Genomic DNA, 22356 nt, shown 5'->3' with positions numbered 1-22356 from the left:
TGGAAGACAGCTTGCAGATGATCAAATGGACTTGGATTGATCAAGGGGGAGTGTTACAATATGTGTGTTCAATCCCCTCCATGGGGTGCGACAGTTTCTCCCCAAGGGACGCACCCCTTGGGAAGGCACTAGTTCGCATGTATATATAGGGCCCGTTTGGCACAGCTCCAGCTCCTGATTCTAAGCGAGGATCTGGAGGAGCCGTGCCAAACGGGTATTTTTTTAAACTGATTCTCGTGTGGAGCCGAAAGATCAGGAGTCGTTTTTGTGAAGAAGGGTGAGATCTAAAAAAACCTGCTCCACCCTCCCTTAAAACAGCTCCTCAACCAACCAAATATGGACCTCCCCTTAAAGTTTGATCGAAATTACCCGCAATTGCCATTGGACAAAAACATAACGAGCCAATTTATGGATTAAACATTTGAGACCATTTTATGCACTACTATGATGGGAATATTTTATATGTTATTGTTTCATATTTTTTCCCGTATATGCATCCTACTTATTGGTTTGTAATAAAGTTGAACTGCAAAGAGTAAAACAGACAATCGCCATAGACCACCAACTCTCAGAAGACAAGAATCAGTTTACTTGCCAAACGGTTTTAAAAATAATTCTGATTTTCTAGGAGAATCAGGAGGATCAGCTCCTCACGAGGATCAGGATCTAGAGCTAAAGAAGCAGGAGCTGGAGCTTTGCCAAACGGGCCCATAAGCACGGTCTTCCCTACAATAAAGAGAACGGTCATTTTTCCTTTCTACTCTCTGTGTCTCGTTACCACTGAGTTACAACACATTCGATACGCGTAAGCTCCATCTGAATAGGCGCGATCGATGCTCCCCTCCTTTCCCCACCACCTTCCCGACTTCGCTGATCCCGTCGATCGCCTTTAGGCTGTGTTTGGTTAATGGGTTCATGCGGGTTGGAACGGGTTCAACCCGTATCAACCCATGTTTGGTTCAAAAGGTTTTCGGGTTGGGTTGATTCCGGGTCACAATCTTCCTTAAAAATGCGGGTTCTGGTGGTTCCTCAAAAACAACCGGATCACTTCGACCCAGTTCCTCCCCACCCCGTCTGTCACCTGCGTTAGGAGGACACCAGCGCATGGGCGCTTGTTCTTCGGTCATCGGACTCCGCCGTCGCGCGCTGCGCCCTCGACCGTGCCTGCTCCGTCCTGAGCCAGCATAGGTGAGAAGCATCGTAATACTTTTTAGGATCAAGATTTCTCCTCCTTTCTAGGATTAACGGCCGGCGAGATCTGAGAGCCGTAATACTTTTGTTGGAGAGCTTGTCCATCCGTGAGATCTGAGAGGCACAATACTTTTGCTCACAATGGTCCAGCCGGTTCACGGTCGGCGAGATCTGAGAGGTCCATCCGGCCTTGGCCTGCGCGTGTGGCCTTGGTCGGCAGGAGGAGATCTGCTGGGAGCTGAAGAAAGCTCAAAAGCTAGTCTAGGGAGAGGAGGAAGGGGAAATGGACGATGGTTCTTGTGGGAAGAACGATGGCTTTTCTTGGCGCAGGTTGGATGCAACTTGCTAGCAGACTTTTCTCTATACGTACTTGTTTTATTCAGCAAGGAAAGGGAAGAGGAGCTAGGAAAGGGAAGATACACAGGTTGGACGCGCACGACATGTACACCCAATTCGTTACCCTGCTTTCTTTATTGGCCGCTGCTAATCACCCCTCCATGAGGGCTTTGTTTATTGGCTGGTGCTGATTATCCCTAATTAAATGATGCATGTGTGCTAATGATAGCTGAGAAAATAACTATATATGATATATGTTGTCCATTTGGGATCAGAAGATTATATACATATAGTTTTCACTATTATTGTTCTTGTATCTGTAGACTAGAGCGGTTGGCTTTACTTTGAGTACTAGTAATTTCTATAGCCAAATGCAACGATCGATTTAGCTACAATTTTTTTGGTTCAGTGCGACTAGAAAACCCAAAAGGTTATAGTAATTTCTATAGCCTAATACTTTTTTGTTTTTTTTAAAAAAGAGTACATTGCATCTGAGCCTAATACTTTTATTGTTTTGACAGGTGATAAAGGGGCAGAACCGCGAGTCTACTACCAGATCTAGGAGGCAAGCAACTCCTTGTAAGGTATAATACAAAAACTAAATATATAGAACTCTGTTATCTATGGCTCTGCAATTGAAATTGTTGCTCTTTGGATTGTGTCTAAGACCATATGTTTCTTTCATTCATGTATTGTAGATGGATAAGAGGATCAAGATTGTTATTTGTGTTGCAGCTGCATATATGTTGTTGTCAATGATGGCTGTGATTATTCAATCTAGAAAACGAAAACGGTGTGGAAGGAGGGTGGGTATTACCTATGGGCCTATGGAGCAAAGGGATAGGATGAGATTAGAGTATCTAAATAACAAAATTTGGAAGGATGACACAACTTGCTTGAACATGCTAAGACTTAATAGATCTAAGTTCTTTCGGTTTTGCAATTTTTTTAGAGAGCGTGGTTTTCTAAAGGATACATGTCACTTGTGTGTTGAGCAACAAGTGGGTATGTTTCTAAATACAGTGGGACATAACCTTAGGAATAGGTTAGTTGGAACTAATTTTGATAGATCCGGAGAAACAGTTAGCCGCTATTTCAACAAAGTACTCCATGCTATTGGTGAGCTGCGAGGGGAACTAATTAGGCCCCCATCTTTGGACACTCCAAGCAAAATAGCAGGGAACAACAGATGGGATCCTTACTTTAAGGTGTGAGGCTTATCCCTAATTTCTTTAGTTTGTACTAATTTAATCTTGTGTGGTGCCTAATCAATACTTTTCTCTAATAATTAGGATTGTATTGGAGCTATTGATGGTACTCATGTAAGAGCATCTGTTCCAAATAATATTGAGCATGCCTTTCGTGGTAGGAAATCATTTTGCACACAGAATGTAATGGCCGCTGTAGATTTTGATCTACGATTCACCTATGTGTTGGCTGGTTGGGAAGGTACTGCACATGATGCTCTCGTTTTACGAGATGCTTTAGAACGTGAGAATGGACTTCGTGTTCCACAAGGTAATAGAGTAGTTAACTCTATACTTTTTTCATGCAAATTTCAGTCTATAGAAATATCACAAATTTAATGTCATATGATAGGAAAATTCTACCTAGTCGATGCGGGATATGGAGCCAAACCAGGATTTTTGCCCCCCTTTCGTGGTGTTCGATATCACTTAAATGAATGGGGAAGTAATCCAGTGCAAAACGAGAAGGAACTTTTCAACCTTAGGCACTCATCCCTACGTGTCACAGTAGAGAGGGCATTTGGGGCACTAAAGAGGAGATTCAAAATTCTTGATGATGCTACTCCATTCTTCCCTTTTGCAACACAAGTTGATATTGTTTGTGCTTGCTGCATTATTCACAATTGGGTCATACAAGATGGGCATGACGAGTTCTTTACAGAGGAGAGTAACTATCCAAGCTACAACCATGCTACCACAAGAATTGGGCAAGCAAATGAGCATGCTGCTATGGTTACTTTTAGGCAACAAATAGCTGATCAGATGTGGGCAGATCGTCAATCCAACAATGTTAACTAATATTTTCATAAGTAATGTATTGCTATTTTTTGTGGACATTGTATTTCTATTTGTGTGGACATGCACTTGATGTTGAATAACAATTCTATGGACATGTGTTGGTACATTGCTTATATTGTACTGGTACTGAATTTGTACATGTGTTGGTGCTCAATTTTAACATGTATTGGTGCTGAATTTCTACATGTATTGGTGCTGAATTTTCTCATAGCTGAATTTATTTTTGTATGCTAGAACAATGGAAGAAGTAGTTGAAGGGCTGGGGGGAACTAGTGGTCATGCCACCTGGACATCAGCAATGTCTTCTTTAATGCTCTGTCACCTCAATGACTTGGTGGCTGCTGGTTTGAAAACATCAAAGGGCTTCAAGAAACATATGTACAATGGTTGTGCCAGGGCTATTAATGAAAAATTCAGCACTAGAATCAATGGTGAACAAGTTAAGAACCATTTAAAAACATGGCAGAAAAGGTATGCAAAGATAATTAAACTGAAGAAGTTGAGTGCTGCCTTATTTGATGAAGATAATTGCATGATTACACTTGATAATGAGCACTACAACAGCTATGTCCAAGTAATTGACCACCTTTCATCAATTCTTGATTTATTGTCTACTGCTAGTTCTACATTGACTAATTTCTCCTCCATGATCAGGATCACAAGTCTGATGCAGATTTCTTGAACAAGCCCCTTGTGCACTATAGAGAGATGGAATCAATATTTGGCAATAGCATGGCTACTGGAAACTTTGCAAAAGATTCAAGTGCAGCTCTAGGTACAGAGAATGTGGGTGAAAGCCAAGAAGAAGATGATGTTACTGCTCATGCTCAAACTGAGGGGACAAGCACTCAAGGAGCAACATCTTCTGCTACCAGATCAAGTAAAAAGGCCAAGCTAGCTGGAATGGAAGATGAAGGGCTAGTTGCAGCTTTCAGAAGTGTAGGTGAGAATCTTGCCGCTGCCATCAAATTGGTTGCTAAGCCTGATAATGAGTTGCCAAGTGATCTATTTGACATGCTGAATCAAATGCCTGGTTTCAATTCTGCACATATATCTTTCTACTATGCTCATCTGGTGGCCAATCCTCACATCGGCAAAGCTTTCTACAACCTGCCATTTGAGCACAAATTACATTGGATCACAATGTTCATCGCTGAGAAATTCCCTGGAATGTAACTGAGTTGATGGTGAGAAGTAGCTTTTGTTAGATTGTAATAGTCAGTGATGGTGATAAGTAGCTTTTGCTAGACTAAAATGCAAGAACGATTTTTCCTAGACTGAAATGCAAGATTGAGTTGAACTTGATCACTAAAATGCAATTGTGAGTTGAACTTGATTATTGAAATGCATCTTGGTGTTGTTGGGATGTTCCTTTTATTATGACTGAAATGTAATAGTGAGACCTTATCACTGAAATTTTATGACTTTGTTATGAATAGCTTCAATTTATATATATATATCTTGTGCTTATGGATTTCTTAAATACTAAAATAGTGTCAGTATCATTTATTTTGAATGTTGTCATATCGTTTGGAATTGAAGATATTCTGAGTGTGGTAATATGACCAGGAAGACGGTCATATCCAGTTCATCCCTTATTCATCCCTCATCATGAAACCAAACAAGAGATGGTGTAGCTCCAACCCACTTGAACCCTGTAATCAAACAAAAAACTAGGTTTAACCCATCCCTGAAACCAAACAAGAAACGGGTCCGACCCAACCCAGAAAAATGGGACGGCTCCGACCCGACCCATATTGTTCCAAAACCAAACACATACTTACTTTCTCCCGTTCCACGTCCTCCTTTCTACGGAGTACTACCCTGTTCGGTGGGTGCGTGCTCGTAACAATGGGATCGACGCCGACAATAATAAGCGCACTCCCTCAAACGCTGGCTACTAAACCCTCCTAAACCTTCTCGGCGCGCAGCTCCTCTGTCTACCTCGCCTCCAGCTCCACTACATACGCTAGCTAGCTCGCGCAGCTGCAGCAGCAGCTTAGCAAGCAAAGAATGGGGGCCGCCTCGTCGCGGGAAGGGGACGCGGCGCGCGAGCACACGAGGCGGTGCCGGGAGCGGCGGCGGCTGATGCGGGAGGCCGCGCGCCTGCGGCACCACCTGGCGGCCTCGCACGCCGCCTACCTCCGGTCGCTCGGCGTCGTGGCGTCCGCGCTCACGCGCTTCGCGGTCGGCGAGCCGCTCCCGGTGTCCGACCACACCCCGCCCGCCGTGCTCGCGCACCGCCCGGTCGTCGCCCCCTCCACGCCGCCGCCGCTGCTCCGCGCCATCGACCAGCCGCAGCGCGAGGAGGCGCGGGGCGGCGCTTCTGCCGGCGTCGGCGTCGGCAGCGGCAGCGCCGGTGCTGCTGCAGGGGAGGACATGATGAGGATGGTGGTCAGGCACCGGAGCCTCGCGGAGGTCGCGGCGGGGCTGGAGGAGTACTTCCTCAAGGCCAGCGTCGCCGGAGACACGGTGTCCAGCCTGCTTGAGGCCAGTTCCACCGCCGAGTTCAACGGTAAGCCGCCGCGTCGCCGGACTCCCAGGCCGATAGTCGCTGACTGTGTGTCACTGACTGGGCAGTGGGCACCTCAATTTGCTTGCAGGTGGCTCACACAGCTTCTTGGGCGCCCTCTGCTGCCTTTCGGCGCCAGCGCTTGACCGCGTCGACAGCATGGGCAGCCGGCAGAGGCACAGCGCCACCTTGCAGCAGCTCCTGGCGTGGGAGAAGAAGCTCTACAAGGATGTCAAGGTGCCAACATATATATAATCGAACCCAATTGCTTTTGCTTGCTAAAAGTAGTCATGATGGCAGTAGTTACCATGCTCCATGCCATACAGGCCAGGGAGAAACTGCAGATACGACACGACAAGAAGCTCGCCGCGCTGCGGGACCAGGAGTACAGCCGGAAGGTCGACGTGGACATCCAGAAGCTCAAGGCGGCGTGGGACAGGGCGCGCGCGCAGCTCGAGGCAGCCTCCCAGTCCGCGGACGCGGCCTCGGCCTCCATCGCCCAGCTCCGCGACACCCGCCTCGCGCGCCAGCTCCTGGAGCTCTGCCACGCCACGCTCGACATGTGGCGGGCGATGCGGCAGCACCACGGGGCGCAGAGCCTGTTCGCGCAGCAGCTGCGCGGGCTGAGCAGCCGCACGTCCATGGACCCCACGACCGAGATCCACCACCAGGCCACGCGGGCGCTCGAGGCCGCCATGGCCGCCTGGGCCGCGGCCATGGCACACATGGCGAAGCACCAGCGCGACTACGTCCACGCCATCCACGGCTGGCTCAAGCTCACGCTGACGCTGACGCCTGTCGACGCCGCCGAGGCCTCTCCCCTGGCCGCGGAGCTCACCGCGTTCGTCGAGCGGTGGGGGAAGGTGCTCGACCGCGTGAACTGCGTCGACGTGCTCAAGGCGATCAAGAGCTTCGCGGGCGCGGCCGCGCGATCCACGCGCTCCAGAGCGACGAGCTGCGGGTGGCGCGGCGCGTCAGGCAGTACTCCCGTGAGCTGGACCGCAAGTCCCGGATGCTGCGGCAGGTTGAGACGAGCTACTACGACTCGTACCTGCCCGGGGTCATGTCGATGTGGCACTGGGGGAGGCCGGCGTGGAGGGACCACCTGCAGGCGCGCGACGCCGGCAACGAGGTGGCTCAGCGCAGGGACGAGATCGCGGCTTGCCGGAAGATGGTGGAGGACGAGATGCGGAGGCATGCCAAGGCCATCGACGCCACGAGGACGGCCACGATCACCGGCGTGCAAGGGAAGCTGCCTGCCGTTTTCCAGTCCATGGCCGCGTTCTCGGCGTCGCTTGCGAATTCGCTGGAGGACGCATGCAAGGCTCCACAGCAGAACACCAACGACATGCAGTCGTAGCCATCCGCTCGTTCTTTTTTTCGTTGGCATTTTGTTTTTCATGTCTCTAGCACCTATACATAGATTCATAGAATACAGAACACAGAGAGAAAATACAAATACGAATAAGACCACAAAAAAAAGTCCTGGTGTTTTTGGCTGTTGTTACTTGTTACCCTTTGTAAATGTATGCAATCCCCCACATAATGTTTCCATTCGTTAGCCAGGTGTCACCAATTCCGTTTAATAAGTTACATTCTACAGAAAACTACATGCGTTTGCACGGAAAACATAGAAATGCTAGCTTTATGGAATCAACCTGCCGAGGAAGCTAGAATGGTTCAGATACAGCAAAGTGAAACTCTTCCAATGCAAGTCTCCATTCGACTACTAATACACCGGAAAAAGTTGAAATCGTGAACAGTCATTTCTCTCTCCATGAAGGCACGAGAATACATCGAGTCATCAACCAAACATCTCAGGTCATATAAAGTTTTTTCCCCCTATGTTTGCCCATGCAAACCTTCCACTCGGTGCAGCCCAGCGGAAGCGAAAGGAAAAGAGGCCCGTATTCTGCCAAAGAAAATCCATCCATCACAGTACACTTCACTTCTTTGAAAGAGCCATGACGTTGAAGTTCATCGAGTTAGGGTTCTCTGCAATTCTAGCTTTGATGACTTTTGCAGCATCCTGTGACAGATTTGAAGCACACAATCAGATCGCACTTCTATGATAGAACAAAAAAAGGAAAACAACCTCGGTACATAAACAATTACACATGTTGCATTAGGCAAGGCAGAGAATGCACAAAGCTACTCCCTCCGGTTTCCTATTAGTTGTCGTTTAGGACAACGACACGGTCTCCAAAATATAACTTTGACCAATATTTTTTGTTAAAATACAAATGAACTCTTAATACATTTATACTTTTATAAAAGTACTTTTTATAACAAATTGGTGCATATAAATATTAGGTTCCAAAACTAAATAACAAAATAGTTATTTGTAGTCAAAATTTTATAAGTTTGACTCGAACCTTATCCAAAACGACAACTAATAGGAAACCGGAGGGAGTAAACGCAAATACACATTAGCATACATATTTACAAACTTTATTCACAGAAGGAACAGTAGCCATGAACTCTTCAGTTTTAGAAGTTTGGGGTGTCAACGGACCAAAGCCAGCATCTCTAATAGTTCCTAATACCTTCCCATATCCTATAAAAACTACCATATTGGAAGCAAGAGAATCTCCAGCAGCTCTCCAATACTTCACCAAAAAAACAGGGGTAGTCCCAAATTTTGTGATTAATGGGGAAGTTGTCGTTGCAGTACTCCAATATACATCTGTAGGGATGGAAATGGTACAAATATTATCCGTCCGTATTCGAGAAAGGGCATCTAGCTGAGCTGGTTAGGTGGTCTGAGTAGCAGTCCTGAGTTTGAATCCCAATGGGAGCAAATTTCAGGTTGAGGTTTAAAAAGTTGCTCGATGGTTTCCCTAGTTGTGTGCACATGTGAGATGGACTAACCTACGAGGGTGGATCCTCGAGTAGGGGCTGGGAGGCCTCAAAGCATGAGTAAAGATCTGGCCTATAGGGGATGGACCCTCATGTTGCATAGGGGGCCTAGCTTTCGTGACCTTTCTCGGTCGGGGCTCCGATTGAGCTTCTTAATACAATACTGTGGGAGCGGTCTTTCCCCTACCAGCCGAGTTTTTTCTATTCATCTGTATTCGAATTCGACCCGTCTAAGTGGGTTGAGATCCGATCCATACTCGAGTCCGGGTATTCGGTATCCGATCTGTTGGTCACCTGTTAAGGTTCCTATAGTCAATTTGATAGTACCTTCTCCCTTTGCCTTCGTGAGGAAAGAAAGCAAAGGACAGAGACCATAAAAATAGGGTAAACGTAGAGATGCATGAAAGCATGAATGTAAAAGTTTGAGTCGTTGTCATTCACTTTCATTTCGCAAATCACAATGGGTTACAAGGTTACCTTCGAGACACCGACACAACGTCCGAAGGTATACGTACTTGATGAGCTTCGCAGGCTAAGCGCTCCCAGGGTGAGAAGAATACGTGAACGACTCAGTGTGTCCGTATGCATGGGCACTGCTCACCTATTTATAGGGACATGGCGATGACGGCCGCGTGTCAAAGCAGGTGCGGGAGGACGGGCGGTGGCGGTGCTAGGTTCCAAGGCGGCCGATGAGGCGCACATCGTTGAAGGAGGCGACCACGTCAGGCGGTGACAATGTCTGCCGCGCCAGCGGCAACGGCGGCCTAGCCGCAGTCGCCTGCCATGAAGGACGAGGGGGAGAGGGCAGGGCGGCCGCCAGAGGTGGGGGAGGTGGCTGGCGGCGAAGGGAAGAATGGAGGTGGCAGCTGCAAGAGGGGCAGAGAAAAGAAACCCTAGCTTGATATCATGCTGGATAGACTAAAACCTTAGCCCTAAAATGGCAGTGGTATATTGATATATACCAAAACACGTACATGGGCCAAGGCCCAATACAAGATACAGAACACAACACGGTAACACTCATTAGTCAATACAAATCAGATTAAAGTCCCCTAAGATAATCCAAGGGCCTGCACAAGCAGTCCTCAAATCCCTGCTACAAGGATGCCATCGCTAGCACCAACAGATGGAAGAAAGACAAAATTGGCAAACTAAGGTCTTAACATTCTAACAAGCAACCAAGAAACCTCCTGCATTTTGGTTTCCTAGAGGCAAACGACACCCGCATTCGAGAATGGGAGAGATATTAGGGTACTGCTATAGCAACTCGCCTATAATTCACAAAAATAATACTAGGCAACCCTAATACACACATATTGGGGACAGATTATAGGAGGACTGGTGGAGATGCTCTAAACCTACTAATTATGTCACTTGAGGTCTAAATGACCATAACTTGAGTGAATCCATCTACATCACACACTGATGGAACAATAAATTGACACTGACAAGGAGGGCGCACATGTCGATAGGTGAGAGAAGATAAAACTAGCATATAGGGCCCACATGTCAGTGATGTCCACTCATCATGCAATCAGCATAACATGCAGGCGAATTAATTCAAGTTATAGTAATTTGGACCTCGCACGACACAAATAGTAAGTTTAGAGACTTGGATGTGTATTTTGGAAGCTTGGGACCTGGCTGGCACCAAACTAAGTTCCAGGACCAGCAGTGCATTTTACTCATAAATTTTTATTCACATAAGGTAGAAAAGCACCAAACCATATGGTAAAGAACAACCCACATGACAAATCACAGAAGTCTGCATATTTCTTAAACCAAAAAGGTTGAAGATAAGAAGCAAGCAAAAGTGAAGGAAATATTGCACCTGCAACAAGGTTTCAGGTGATGAAGGGCCATGGGATGTGGGTTGTGATTTTCGTCCATCAAGCTCATAAAGTTCACCTGATGCACGTCAAGAAAATAATTTCAGCAGCTTACTAATAGATAAATAGATGTGTGGTACTAACTGTAAGATGAACTATTTTACTGGGGCAATACTGGCAGCACCTACCATCAACACAGGAGAAACATACAAAATGTTCATTAACATCAACATTAGCCTGCAGATGAAAGAAAGACAACTTTACGATGACAAAATTAAACAAAATTTAGAGGAGAATAGAGTACTACTATTATCACATTTAATTATTTATCTACCATCATTGCACTGAGCTTTTAGTCTTATTGAACATTCCTTCAAGGAGCATATTATTTGAGTGTCATGCAGGTTACCACCTGAACTAGTAAATAGAAGAATCTACCAACTATGGCTCTTATAAATGGTATTCTGTCACCAACATTTATCAAAAAAGAGTTGAAACAAAAATAATGTCCAGAGGCAAAACTTATTTCATACTCCAATGAATACAATTTAACACTGAACTCAAATAATATACATATCAGAAGAAACTGCTAAGGTGGTCTTACATCAGTGTCACCAGCAGATGCAGCAACAGAATGTGCATCTTCCATCTCATCATCTTCCTCGAGAAAGGCAGCACGCTGATGGAAGGAAATATTTCGTACATGAGAACAAAACAAAGTTGACCATGAAGATTACGGAAAATAAGGTTACATATTTGAATACTAACCTGAGCTGGATCCATATCAGCCGTTTGCTTATAGAACTTCTCAAAATAGGACCCCTCAACTGCAAATAAGGTACCCATGAAGTCATGTTACAAGCAAGTCAAATGTAATTTAAATTCAAACTACTCCATTTAACATGTGTGTTCATGAAAACACATTGAATTTCACAACATACAGAGAGAGAAAAGTGTGCATAGCTACTGAGACAAGTCATAAATCGCCAATACTTACCTTCATGAAAATATGAAGTATACATCAATAATATTACGCAAAAAAAAATCTGATCAGAATAGGATAACTTTCCAATTTATGATGACAGATCATGGAAACATAAGGCAAAACAGACAAGGAGCTGAATAGAGTATCATTGTAGTTTGTCTCCAAAACATGCTGATTGGCCAGTAACCATGCCCTCAGGTATCAAGCTAAACTCAGTTGATTAAGTCAAAAAAATTTAAGTTTGACTAGTGTCCAAGACAAGAGGACAGACTGAAGTTCCATAAATCCAAGCAAAGTATTTACTCTGAAGCCAGATATCATAAATAGTACTAACTGTTTGTACATAGACCTGAATGCCTATTGCCTACTAGTTACTAGTTACATTAGGGCAAACTAGCTGAACTGGCATAAGAAACAGAAGTTTGACCTTCTATATTAGGTCATAGACTCGTAGTGACTCAAAACAGCAACTTGTAAAATTTAAGACAGTACACCATTAGCTCAATGCAAATCTTCATAGTTACCTAGCTTGATTTGAGATGTTGCATTTCCTATTGCATGAATAACACCAACTGTTCCACAAGCATTACCAACAGTCTGCTTCGTAAAGTATACTTTCTTGCTCAATTCCTATACAAATTCAGGGATAGAAAAAAAATAGATCCAACATTGACTCAGGGATATTCTCAAGGTAAAAAAGAAATTCAAATAAATTAACATTTGTTCAAATTTGATACAAATATACATGTGCATTGATGTCCATCAGAAAATTATGCACAACTCAAAAAGTAGACAAGATGCACATGTATCTGTTTGCTTTCATACCATTAAATGGAAGGATAAGAAAATGGGAGCCAGATGTGAATAAACTGTTTCTTTGAAAAAGAAACAGATAGTTCATTGATTGTTACAAAAAAGTGAAGTAAGAACAAAAGCTGGATATCAAAAGAAGTTGATACTTCATAGTATTATGAAATTGATACATAAAGCATCTAACATTGTATTTGCCCTGTGAAAAGCTGTGATGTGCCACAGAAAAATTAGTGCATATGAAGCAAGGTAACCAAAGAAAATGAATGTATATTTATAAGATTTTTATGTAGCAATTCTATAGGTACTGGTACCACAACACAGAAGCAGTCGATGGAGATTTACTTGATCTAAAAATTGTAGGTATTCCTTGAGTAGTTCATTCACTAACAGCATAAAGATCAGTGCTTGAAGGGCTTATTAAGTAATATATCACCTCCACACAGTACTGTACTTGATTCGACCAGTAACAAAACCAGTGTGGATAGAGCTTAGAGTAACAAATAAACACGTGAAAAAAAACATGTACAATTCAATATCTGGTTACCTAGATAACAGCTACCATTACTTTCTTTCCAATACAATTCAATATCTGGTTACCTAGATAACAGCTGCCGTTACTTTCTTTCCAATTTCTGGCATCTATCACATATGAACACAAGTGGAAATGTGTAACCACACGATGATATTGCAGTGAAGAACAAACTAAATCACAAAATCTGTTTCAAGGACTGGAGGGCCAACACTGGTAACATGTACAAATTTCACAAAGATAATCAGCATACAATTCTAACAACACAAATCAACATCTCTCAACTTTGAAAAAGGTACTAACACAATTCAAATTAAACTTTCTCTTTCCTACTCCAGGGCACGGACTTAGACCATAGAGCATCACTAAAGTGGCCAAGGCATTGTGTCAAAAACATTACCATCACGGCACATGAAAAAAACAGAACAGGATGATACAACCACACCTTGCCCGCTGAGGTCGATGTGGCAGCAGAAACACTTGATTCTTCTTTCTCCTCGTCCTGATCAGCGAGAAAGAAAACGAATACATCAATCCCCGCTTTGGCATCACACAACCAAAAGCGAAGCTAAGCACAAAAGTGATCGCACCAACCAATGGGGACATGAAAACCGTTAATTACCAGGGAGGTGAGCGGGTAGAGGAAGAGGACGGCGAGAACGGGCTGGGGCACCATAGCGAGCAGCTCATCGTCAAGGCCGTAGACGTCGCAGAACTGCACATCCTCCTCGTGGACTCCCAGCCCCCATATGAACTGTATATACCCCAACTCCGCGGCAGCAATCAGCGAGAGCGAAACGAAACCCTAGCAAGCGCCAAAGGCGGATGCGGGAGCTGAAGCAGGGGTGCGAGAGATCACCTGGTTCAGGACGTCCGGGTTGGCCTCCAGCGGGATCCACCGCTTCCCCATCTTCTCGGTGCGCGGCGGTGGGAGAGGAGGGCGGAAACCGAGCCTGTCGAGTGTCGACTAGCGCAGGGACAGGCGGCGGGGAGTAGGGTAAAATGCGATCGGGGTGGAAATGGAAAAGGCGCGGACGCAGGTGGCGTACGCTACACGCCCACGAGATTTGCTAATATGCCCACGTCAATAATAGGTCTTGCTAAAATACCTATGGGTCCGCAGTTCAGAGACATTGGTAGACCCACAAGTCGTAGACCATTTTAGCAAGAAGCCATTGCCCGTGTTTGTTTCGGCTTTTTGCAGCTTCTGGCCACCAAAAGTTGCTGCAGACTGCCAAACACTCAGCTTTTCAGTCAACTTCTATAAAATTCGTTAGGGTAATAACCATTCAAAATCAACATAAACATATAATCTGTTGAGTCGTCGCAATAGTAGTAATCCGTCACTTTATAGATCCTGAGCCCCGTGGACAACTTTATCTTCATCCGCACGTAATCCTAATGATACTCAGATTCTCTACACAGCCAGATTCTCCCTACAGCTAGATTATCTAAAAAGCTGATCAGAAAAAAGCTGAACCAAACAGGCCCATTGTTGTCTGCCCACGCCCACGCGGCGCATGGGCTGGAAGCCTACCTGGGCCGTACAACAGCCCGTGGGCTGTTATTCGTTGCTGCGTAGCTTCGTTGACATAGAGATAGAGTTCCAAAAAAACTTGCGTTCGAGCTGGCTCGACTCGGCTCGATTCGACTCGAGTTGACTCGTTATGATAACGAGTGCACTCGTTATGATAATGAACTGGAGAAGCTGCTCGGCTCGGCTCGTTTGGTAACTCGGTCTGACTCGATTAACTCGTAAGACAGCTCGTTATCAAAGTTGCCATAAGCCAACAACCATACATATAATCATATATAATATCATATATAACTATTTAAAAAATAGCAGCCATCTCATTCACTTAAACAAAAAAAATAATTGTACATTGAAATACATGCAACCACCAATTATAGACTTATAGTTCATAATAGTTCCATTTCATTCCATAATCCATAATTCCATACTTTCAGAGTTTCAGTTCTAGAACCAAAATACATGTAGTGATGCAGCCAACAATTATAGATCAGGACTTCAGGTTCAGGAGTTCAGGACAAAGTTGTAGGGAGCCAACAAAATATGCCAGGTTGGCAACAGTTGCAACTTACAAGTTGCAACCAACAATTGCAGACTTACAGTTGCAGCCAACAAAATATAATGACCATGTCCCTCTCCTGTCTCCTCTCTCGGGTCCTAGCTCTCCCTCTCCTCCATCTCCTCCATGTGAGTATGTGACCATGTGCCTCTACAAGTCATCAGAAAATCAGCAACACATAAATCAGGGACAACACCATGTTTTTCTACAAACATGACTACATCTACATGTCATATAATGATATAACTCATAAATGGCAACACATTCATATAAGTACATAACTCATACAATACAAGTCAGCAACACTTACAATTACTTGCCACCACACACTTTGGAAATTCCACGGACTCGATGTCACCATCATCACCTTCTCCCTACAAAATATGTCCAAAGTGAGTGTCACATATTCAAATACTGAAATGTCAAGTAAACACTTAGAAGTTACAAGTATTGCCACCGTACACTTACAATTACAAGAATAGGTGAACTTCAAGACCCACGTATCCAACTAGAAGCACACACCAAATCCTGAACTATTGCTGGCTTCAATGAACTCCTGTAATCATCAAGGATCATACCCCCAGTGCTAAAAGTGGATTTTGATGACACACTGCTAGCCGGAACAGCCAAGAACCTCTTTGCCATAGAAGATACCACAGGAAATGTATGACTATTCACCTTCTAATAGTTAAGCAGATCAAAGTGTTTCTCATCTATGGACACATTCGATTCATCTAGATAAATGAGCAACTCGAATTTGGAGCTTTCTGTAGCACTTGACTCTAAGGAAGTTTGGAATCCACTAGGAACAACAGAAGCTAAGGAGTTGCTTGTATCCTTCGAGGAAGAGGTTGATTGGGCATTACTTGGGCTATGTTCACTAATCTTGCGTCGATATATGACCTCATACTCCTTGTACAACCTTTCCAATTCTTTATCAATGGCATCTATTTATTTTTCAGCCTTTAAGGAGTCATAAATCTGACCAAAACACCATCTAATGTATCTCATTTTGAACCTAGGGTCAAGGATTGTAGCAATAACCATGACATTGTTTCTCACTTCCCAATATTTATCAAGCTTGTTCAACATTGCATCAGCCATACTCATCATATATCCATCAGTTGAAGGTGGAAACTCATAATGATGGTCAAACTCACTGTCATCTGATTCCGACAACATAACCTCCAATTCCAGCTCTCCCCTTGCCCCTCCTCCATCACAACATCAAGTTGCTGCAGAAAAAAACAGTACAAACATCTGCATAAATCAAAGCTATTCATGTATGAAATATTGAAATTTATCATACATTAATACCTTTTCTATAGATACAGAGACAACACCACAATGAGATGTGGATGATGAAGGTGTAGTGCTAGCCGCCGCTGACATCTTCTTGGCTGCTGGCACAAGCTTCCTCGTGCTCATGCACTTGCTCATTGATCTAGAACTTCGTGGTATTGGCAGACGCGAATGACCTTCGTGCCCATCCGGTTCTTGGGCTTCCATGGCGACGAGCTGCCGACCAGCGATGGACAGGTGGGTGCCGGATAGCCGAACAGGGCGAGGGCGCTGTCGAGGAAGACGATGAAGATCGAACAGTCAAACAAGGCGAGGGCGCTGGACGGTTGGAGTGCTGGACTGCTGGAGTCTCGGCTCGAACGGAGTGCTGGAGTCTCAGGCACACGTCGCACCCGCACACCGGAGCGACGGCGCCTGCAGCCTGCTCTGCTCCACGCCGCCACGGACCGTGGCAGCGCTAGGGTTTCCGTTTTGGGGAGATAGAGGGAGAGACCGAGACCGAGAAGGTGAGGGAGGGAGACTGGCAGTGGACTGCCTGCAGGCCTGCAGCCGTGACCGAGAGGCCGACCGTGACCGTGAGGGACTGAGGCGCTGAGCACTTCAGTTTGTGGCCATGTGGGTCGTGTCATGTCTCCTATGTGGGTCGTGTGGCTGTGAGCCTATGAGTGGGTTGCCTTGTGGGCTGCTCCATATGGGTCTGGGTTGGGCCATTGCAGTGATGTACAACTCGTTTGGCTCGCGAGTAACTCACGAGCCAGCTCGAGTTTGGCTCGTTAAGAACCGAGTTAAATTGTTAGCTCAGCTCGTGACTCATTTTCAACAATCCGAGTCGAGTCGAGTCACTAATGAGTCGAGTCGAGCGAGTTACCGAGTCACGAACTTTTTGTCCAACCCTAGTTCCAACGATTTCTTTTGCTCATTCATCGTTCAAAAAGCGCATAATTGACATCCTCGGACGTCGGGTGGCTATTCCCGATTTGTCTTCTCTTGTCACGTGGAGTCACCGAACCACCGCCTCTGACACACCTTGGGATTTATCCTCCAGCGTCGGCGTCACCCTCGGGCATGGCGTGCTAGCATCTAGCAACTACGCCTCCTCATGTGAGAGCTGACCTTCGCTCACATCTTTATTCCCCTGCTACTAGGTTTTCTCCATTTATCTTGTAGATCTTGGTAAGGTTCGAGGGAGATAGTTCTCGATTTTCACCAAGCTTGTCGCTGGCTGGACCGGAGAGCGGACATAGTGGGTTTGAGGGCACGCCAACACGACTACAGACGGCGACATCGAGAGGGGAGATGTTTTGGTGTGCATGGAGAAGCCGAGACGGTGACGAGCAGTGCAGGAACTGCTTGGGAGAGGAGATTTAGGTCCTGAGGAGTCCGTCGATCGGGCTAGGGCAAGGGGCAGGGCGCTGGCTCCATCACTTGTGTCGCGGTGCCACATCCCCCGTCGCGCCACAAAGGATGGAGGCGGAGTTGCAGTCTCCCGGAGATGTGTCGAGGAGTAGTCGAGCATGTTGATCATCGCCGATGTATATTCAAGGAAATGGTTTATTGGGACCAATGATCCAGTGTAGTTAGAAACTTAGAATAGATTTTGAGAACATCCACATGCCACCTATTGAGAGCACTTAGAGGGGGGGGTGAATAGGTGATCCTATTTAAACTTGAAACTTAAAGCCACAAACTTGATTAAGTGTTAGCACAATGAAATCAAGTGGCTAAGGAGAGCTCTTGTGAACCACAATTGACACAGTGAGAACAAGAGACACAGAGATTTATCCCGTGGTTCGACCAAGTACAACACTTGCCTAGTCCACGTTGTGGCGTCCCAATAGACGAGAGTTGCACTCAACTCCTTTCAAGTGATCCAATGATCAACTTGAATACCACGGTGTTCTTTTTCCTTTACTCTTTCCCGTTTGCAAGGAATCTCCACAACTTGGAGCCTCTCGCCCTTACAATGAGATGATCACAAAGAAGCACAGATGTAAGAGTGGGAAGAGCAACACACACAAGCCTCAAAACACGAGCACAAACATGCACACAAGTCACAACTTGAGCTCTAAGATCACACACGGAGTTCTCAACTCAAGAGGAGCTCAAATTGCTATCACAACGAATCAAATGCGCTAGAGAGATGTCTTGGTGCTAAGAGATGATCAAAAAATGCTTGGTTTCTTCTTCATGCGCCTAGGGGTCCCTTTTATAGCCCCAAGGCAGCTAGGAGCCGTTGAGAGCAATCCAGGAAGGCAATTCTTGCCTTCTGTCAACTGGTGCACCGGACAGTCCGGTACACCACCGGACACTGTCCGGTGCAGATTTCTTTCCTATTCTGGCGCAGCCGACCGTTGACGATTTGGAGTCGTTGGCGCACCGGACACTGTTCGGTGCACACCGGACAGTCCGGTGCCCCCATCAGACCGTTGGCTTGGCCACGCGTCATGCGCGGATTGCGCGGCCGACCGTTGGCTCGACCGACCGTTGGCTCACCGGACAGTCCGGTGCACCACCGGACAGTCCGGTGATTTATAGCCGTACGCCGCCGTCGAGTTCCCGAGAGCGACCAGTTGACCAGCGCCAGCCTGGCGCACCGGACACTGTCCGGTGCACCACCGGACAGTCCGGTGCACCCAGACTGAGCAGAGCCTTGGCTGCTCGAGCCAAGTCTTTTCCATTTGTCTTTTCTCTGATTCTAGCACTTAGACAAATATGTTAGTACACAAAAACCAATGTACTAAGTCTAGAATCATACATTTGTATTGATTTGCACTTTGTCCACCATTTGGCATAGTTTAACACATAACCATTTGTGTTGGACACTTAATCACCAAAATACTTAGAAATGGCCCAAGGGCACATTTCCCTTTCAATCTCCCCCTTTTTGGTGATTTATGCCAACACAACAAAAGCAACATATAGAAGTGCAACATCAATGCAAATGAGAACAAGAATTTGTTTTGATTCAAATTTGGCGTATTTGGATCATTCTTTGCCACCACTTGGTTTGTTTTTGCAAATCAAACTCAATTTCCTATCTCTAAGTCAAATTCACTTATTGAGGCATAGAGAGAGGTATTCCAAGAGAAATTGATCAAAGATTCAAAAACTCCCCCTTTTTCCCATAATCAAACATTCTCCCCACAAGAGACCAATTTTTGACAATAAGAGACCATAAGAGTATTTTGACAAAACAAAAACTCTAACTCTACTATTTTCAAAATTCTCAAGTGGTAGCTGATCCATTTCTTGCTTTGGCCTTAACTTCTCCCCCTTTGGCATCAAGCACCAAAATGGGATCATTTTTTGCCCTTAAACCCCATTGCCTCACCAAAATCTTCAAATAAGAATAAAAGGCAATAAGAGTATGGAGATGAACTTGGAGTAAGTTACCCTCTCATCGGAGTGCAGTGGAAGTCTTTCATGGTCCAAGTCCACCTTTCCCTTTCAATATGTCTTTGAGACTAATTTAAGAAAACTTAAGCACATGGTTAGTCTCAAAGGATCAAGTTGTAGCACATCTCCCCCTAAATATGTGCATCACTCACACATGGACTTTTGAGATCCGGGGATTGCGTTGTACAACTTGATCACCATAATTAAGCAACAAAATGCATAAAGGAACATGATCAAAGGCATAAAACACATGTATGCTATAAATCAATCCAAGTTCCGCGAATCTAAGACATTTAGCTCACTACGCAGCCTGCAAAAGGTCTTCTCATCTAAAGGCTTGGTAAAGATATCGGCTAGCTGGTTCTCGGTGCTAACATAAAACACATCTCCCTTTTGCTGGTGGTCTCTCAAAAAGTGATGTCGGATGTCTATGTGCTTAGTGCGGCTGTGTTCAACAGGATTATCCGCCATGCGGATTGCACTCTCATTATCACATAGGAGTGGGACTTTGCTCAGATTGTAGCCAAAGTCCCGTAAAGTTTGCCTCATCCAAAGTAGTTGCGCGCAACACTGTCCTGCGACAACATACTCGGCCTCAACGGTGGATAGGGCAACAGAAGTTTGTTTCTTAGAACTCCAAGACACCAGGGACCTTCCTAAGAATTGGCACGTCCCTGATGTACTCTTCCTATCGACCTTACATCCAGCATAATCGGAGTCTGAATATCCAATCAAGTCAAAGGTAGACCCCTTTGGATACCAGATCCCGAAGCAAGGCGTAGCGACTAAATATCTAAGAATTCGCTTCACGGACACTAAGTGACACTCCCTTGGATCGGATTGAAATCTAGCACACATGCATACACTAAGCATAATATCCGGTCTACTAGCACATAAGTAAAGCAAGGAACCTATCATCGACCGGTATGCTTTTTGATCAACAGACTTACCTCCTTTGTTGAGGTCGACGTGTCCGTCAGTTCCCATTGGAGTCTTTGCGGGCTTGGCGTCCTTCATCCCAAACCGCTTGATCAAGTCTTGCGTGTACTTCGTTTGGGAGATGAAAGTGTCGTCCTTCAGTTGCTTCACTTGGAACCCAAGGAAGTAGTTCAACTCGCCCATCATCGACATTTCAAAATTTTGAGTCATCACCCTGCTAAACTCTTCACAAGACTTTTGGTTAGTAGAACCAAATATTATGTCATCGACATAAATTTGGCACACAAATAAGTCACCATCACAAGTCTTAGTGAATAAAGTTGGATCGGCTTTCCCAACCTTGAAAGAATTAGCAATTAAAAAGTCTCTAAGGCATTCATACCATGCTCTTGGGGCTTGCTTAAGTCCATAGAGCGCCTTAGAGAGCTTACACACGTGGTCGGGGTACCATTCATCCTCAAAGCCAGGGGGTTTCTCTACGTACACCTCCTCCTTGATTGGCCCGTTGAGGAAAGCGCTCTTCACATCCATTTGGAACAACCTGAAAGAATGGTGAGCGGCATAGGCTAACAACATGCGAATTGACTCTAGCCTAGCCACAGGAGCAAAAGTCTCTTCAAAGTCCAAACCTGTGACTTGGGCATAACCTTTTGCCACAAGTCGTGCCTTGTTCCTTGTCACCACCCCGTGCTCATCCTGTTTGTTGCGAAACACCCACTTGGTTCCCACAATGTTTTGCTTGGGACATGGCACCAGTGTCCAAACTTCATTTCTCTTGAAATTGTTGAGCTCCTCCTGCATGGCCAACACCCAATCCGGATCTAGCAAGGCCTCTTCTACCCTGAAAGGCTCAATAGAAGAGACAAAAGAGTAATGCTCACAGAAATTAACTAATCTAGAGCGAGTAGTTACTCCCTTGCTGATATCACCCAATATCTGGTCGACGGGATGATTCCTTTGAATTGTCGCTCGGACTTGAGTTGGAGGGGCATGATGTGCTTCTTCCTCCATAACATGATCATCTTGTGCTCCCCCTTGATCACACGCCTCTTCTTGATGAACCTGTTCATCGTCTTGAGTTGGGGGTTGCACCATTGTTGAGGAAGAAGGTTGATCTTGCTCCTTTTGTTCCTGTGGCCGCACATCTCCAATTGCCATGGTGCGTATTGCGGTCGTTGGAACGTCTTCTTCATCTACATCATCAAGATCAACAACTTGCTCTCTTGGAGAGCCATTAGTCTCATCAAATACAACGTCGCTAGAGACTTCAACCAAACCCGATGATTTGTTGAAGACCCTATACGCCTTTGTATTTGAGTCATAACCTAACAAAACCCTTCTACAGCTTTGGGAGCAAACTTAGAATTTCTACCTTTCTTCACTAGAATATAACATTTGCTCCCAAAAACACGAAAGTATGACACATTGGGTTTGTTACCGGTTAGGAGTTCGTACGACGTCTTCTTGAGGAGGCGATGAAGGTAGACCCGGTTTATGGCGTGGCAAGACGTGTTCACGGCTTCCGACCAA

The 22356-nt window shown here is 45.4% G+C and overlaps 2 protein-coding genes across 2 annotated transcripts; one reads left to right on the top strand and one right to left on the bottom strand.

Annotated features, from left to right (window-relative positions):
• Positions 1-1053: 1053 nt before the first annotated feature.
• Positions 1054-8021, top strand: LOC103653863 (protein ALTERED PHOSPHATE STARVATION RESPONSE 1). Its single transcript, XM_008680675.3, has 6 exons — positions 1054-1188; positions 2049-2111; positions 3807-4146; positions 4227-6087; positions 6176-6321; positions 6411-8021. Exons 4-6 carry the CDS (start codon positions 5586-5588, stop codon positions 7644-7646), a joined length of 1884 nt encoding a protein of 627 aa, XP_008678897.2. The 5' UTR covers positions 1054-1188; positions 2049-2111; positions 3807-4146; positions 4227-5585; the 3' UTR covers positions 7647-8021.
• On the bottom strand, positions 7610-14090 carry LOC100272329 (Ubiquitin carboxyl-terminal hydrolase 3). Its single transcript, NM_001359598.1, has 9 exons — positions 13959-14090; positions 13722-13853; positions 13545-13601; positions 12282-12387; positions 11541-11599; positions 11377-11451; positions 10961-11009; positions 10775-10851; positions 7610-8113 (listed from the first exon to the last, which is right to left on the bottom strand). The coding sequence occupies exons 1-9, from the start codon at positions 14007-14009 to the stop codon at positions 8030-8032; spliced, it is 690 nt and encodes a 229-aa protein (NP_001346527.1). The 5' UTR covers positions 14010-14090; the 3' UTR covers positions 7610-8029.
• Positions 14091-22356: the final 8266 nt, after the last annotated feature.

Source organism: Zea mays, chromosome 4, assembly GCF_902167145.1.
Source record: "Zea mays cultivar B73 chromosome 4, Zm-B73-REFERENCE-NAM-5.0, whole genome shotgun sequence".
Lineage (NCBI taxonomy): Eukaryota > Viridiplantae > Streptophyta > Magnoliopsida > Poales > Poaceae > Zea > Zea mays.
This window is presented reverse-complemented; position numbering and strand designations above follow the sequence as displayed.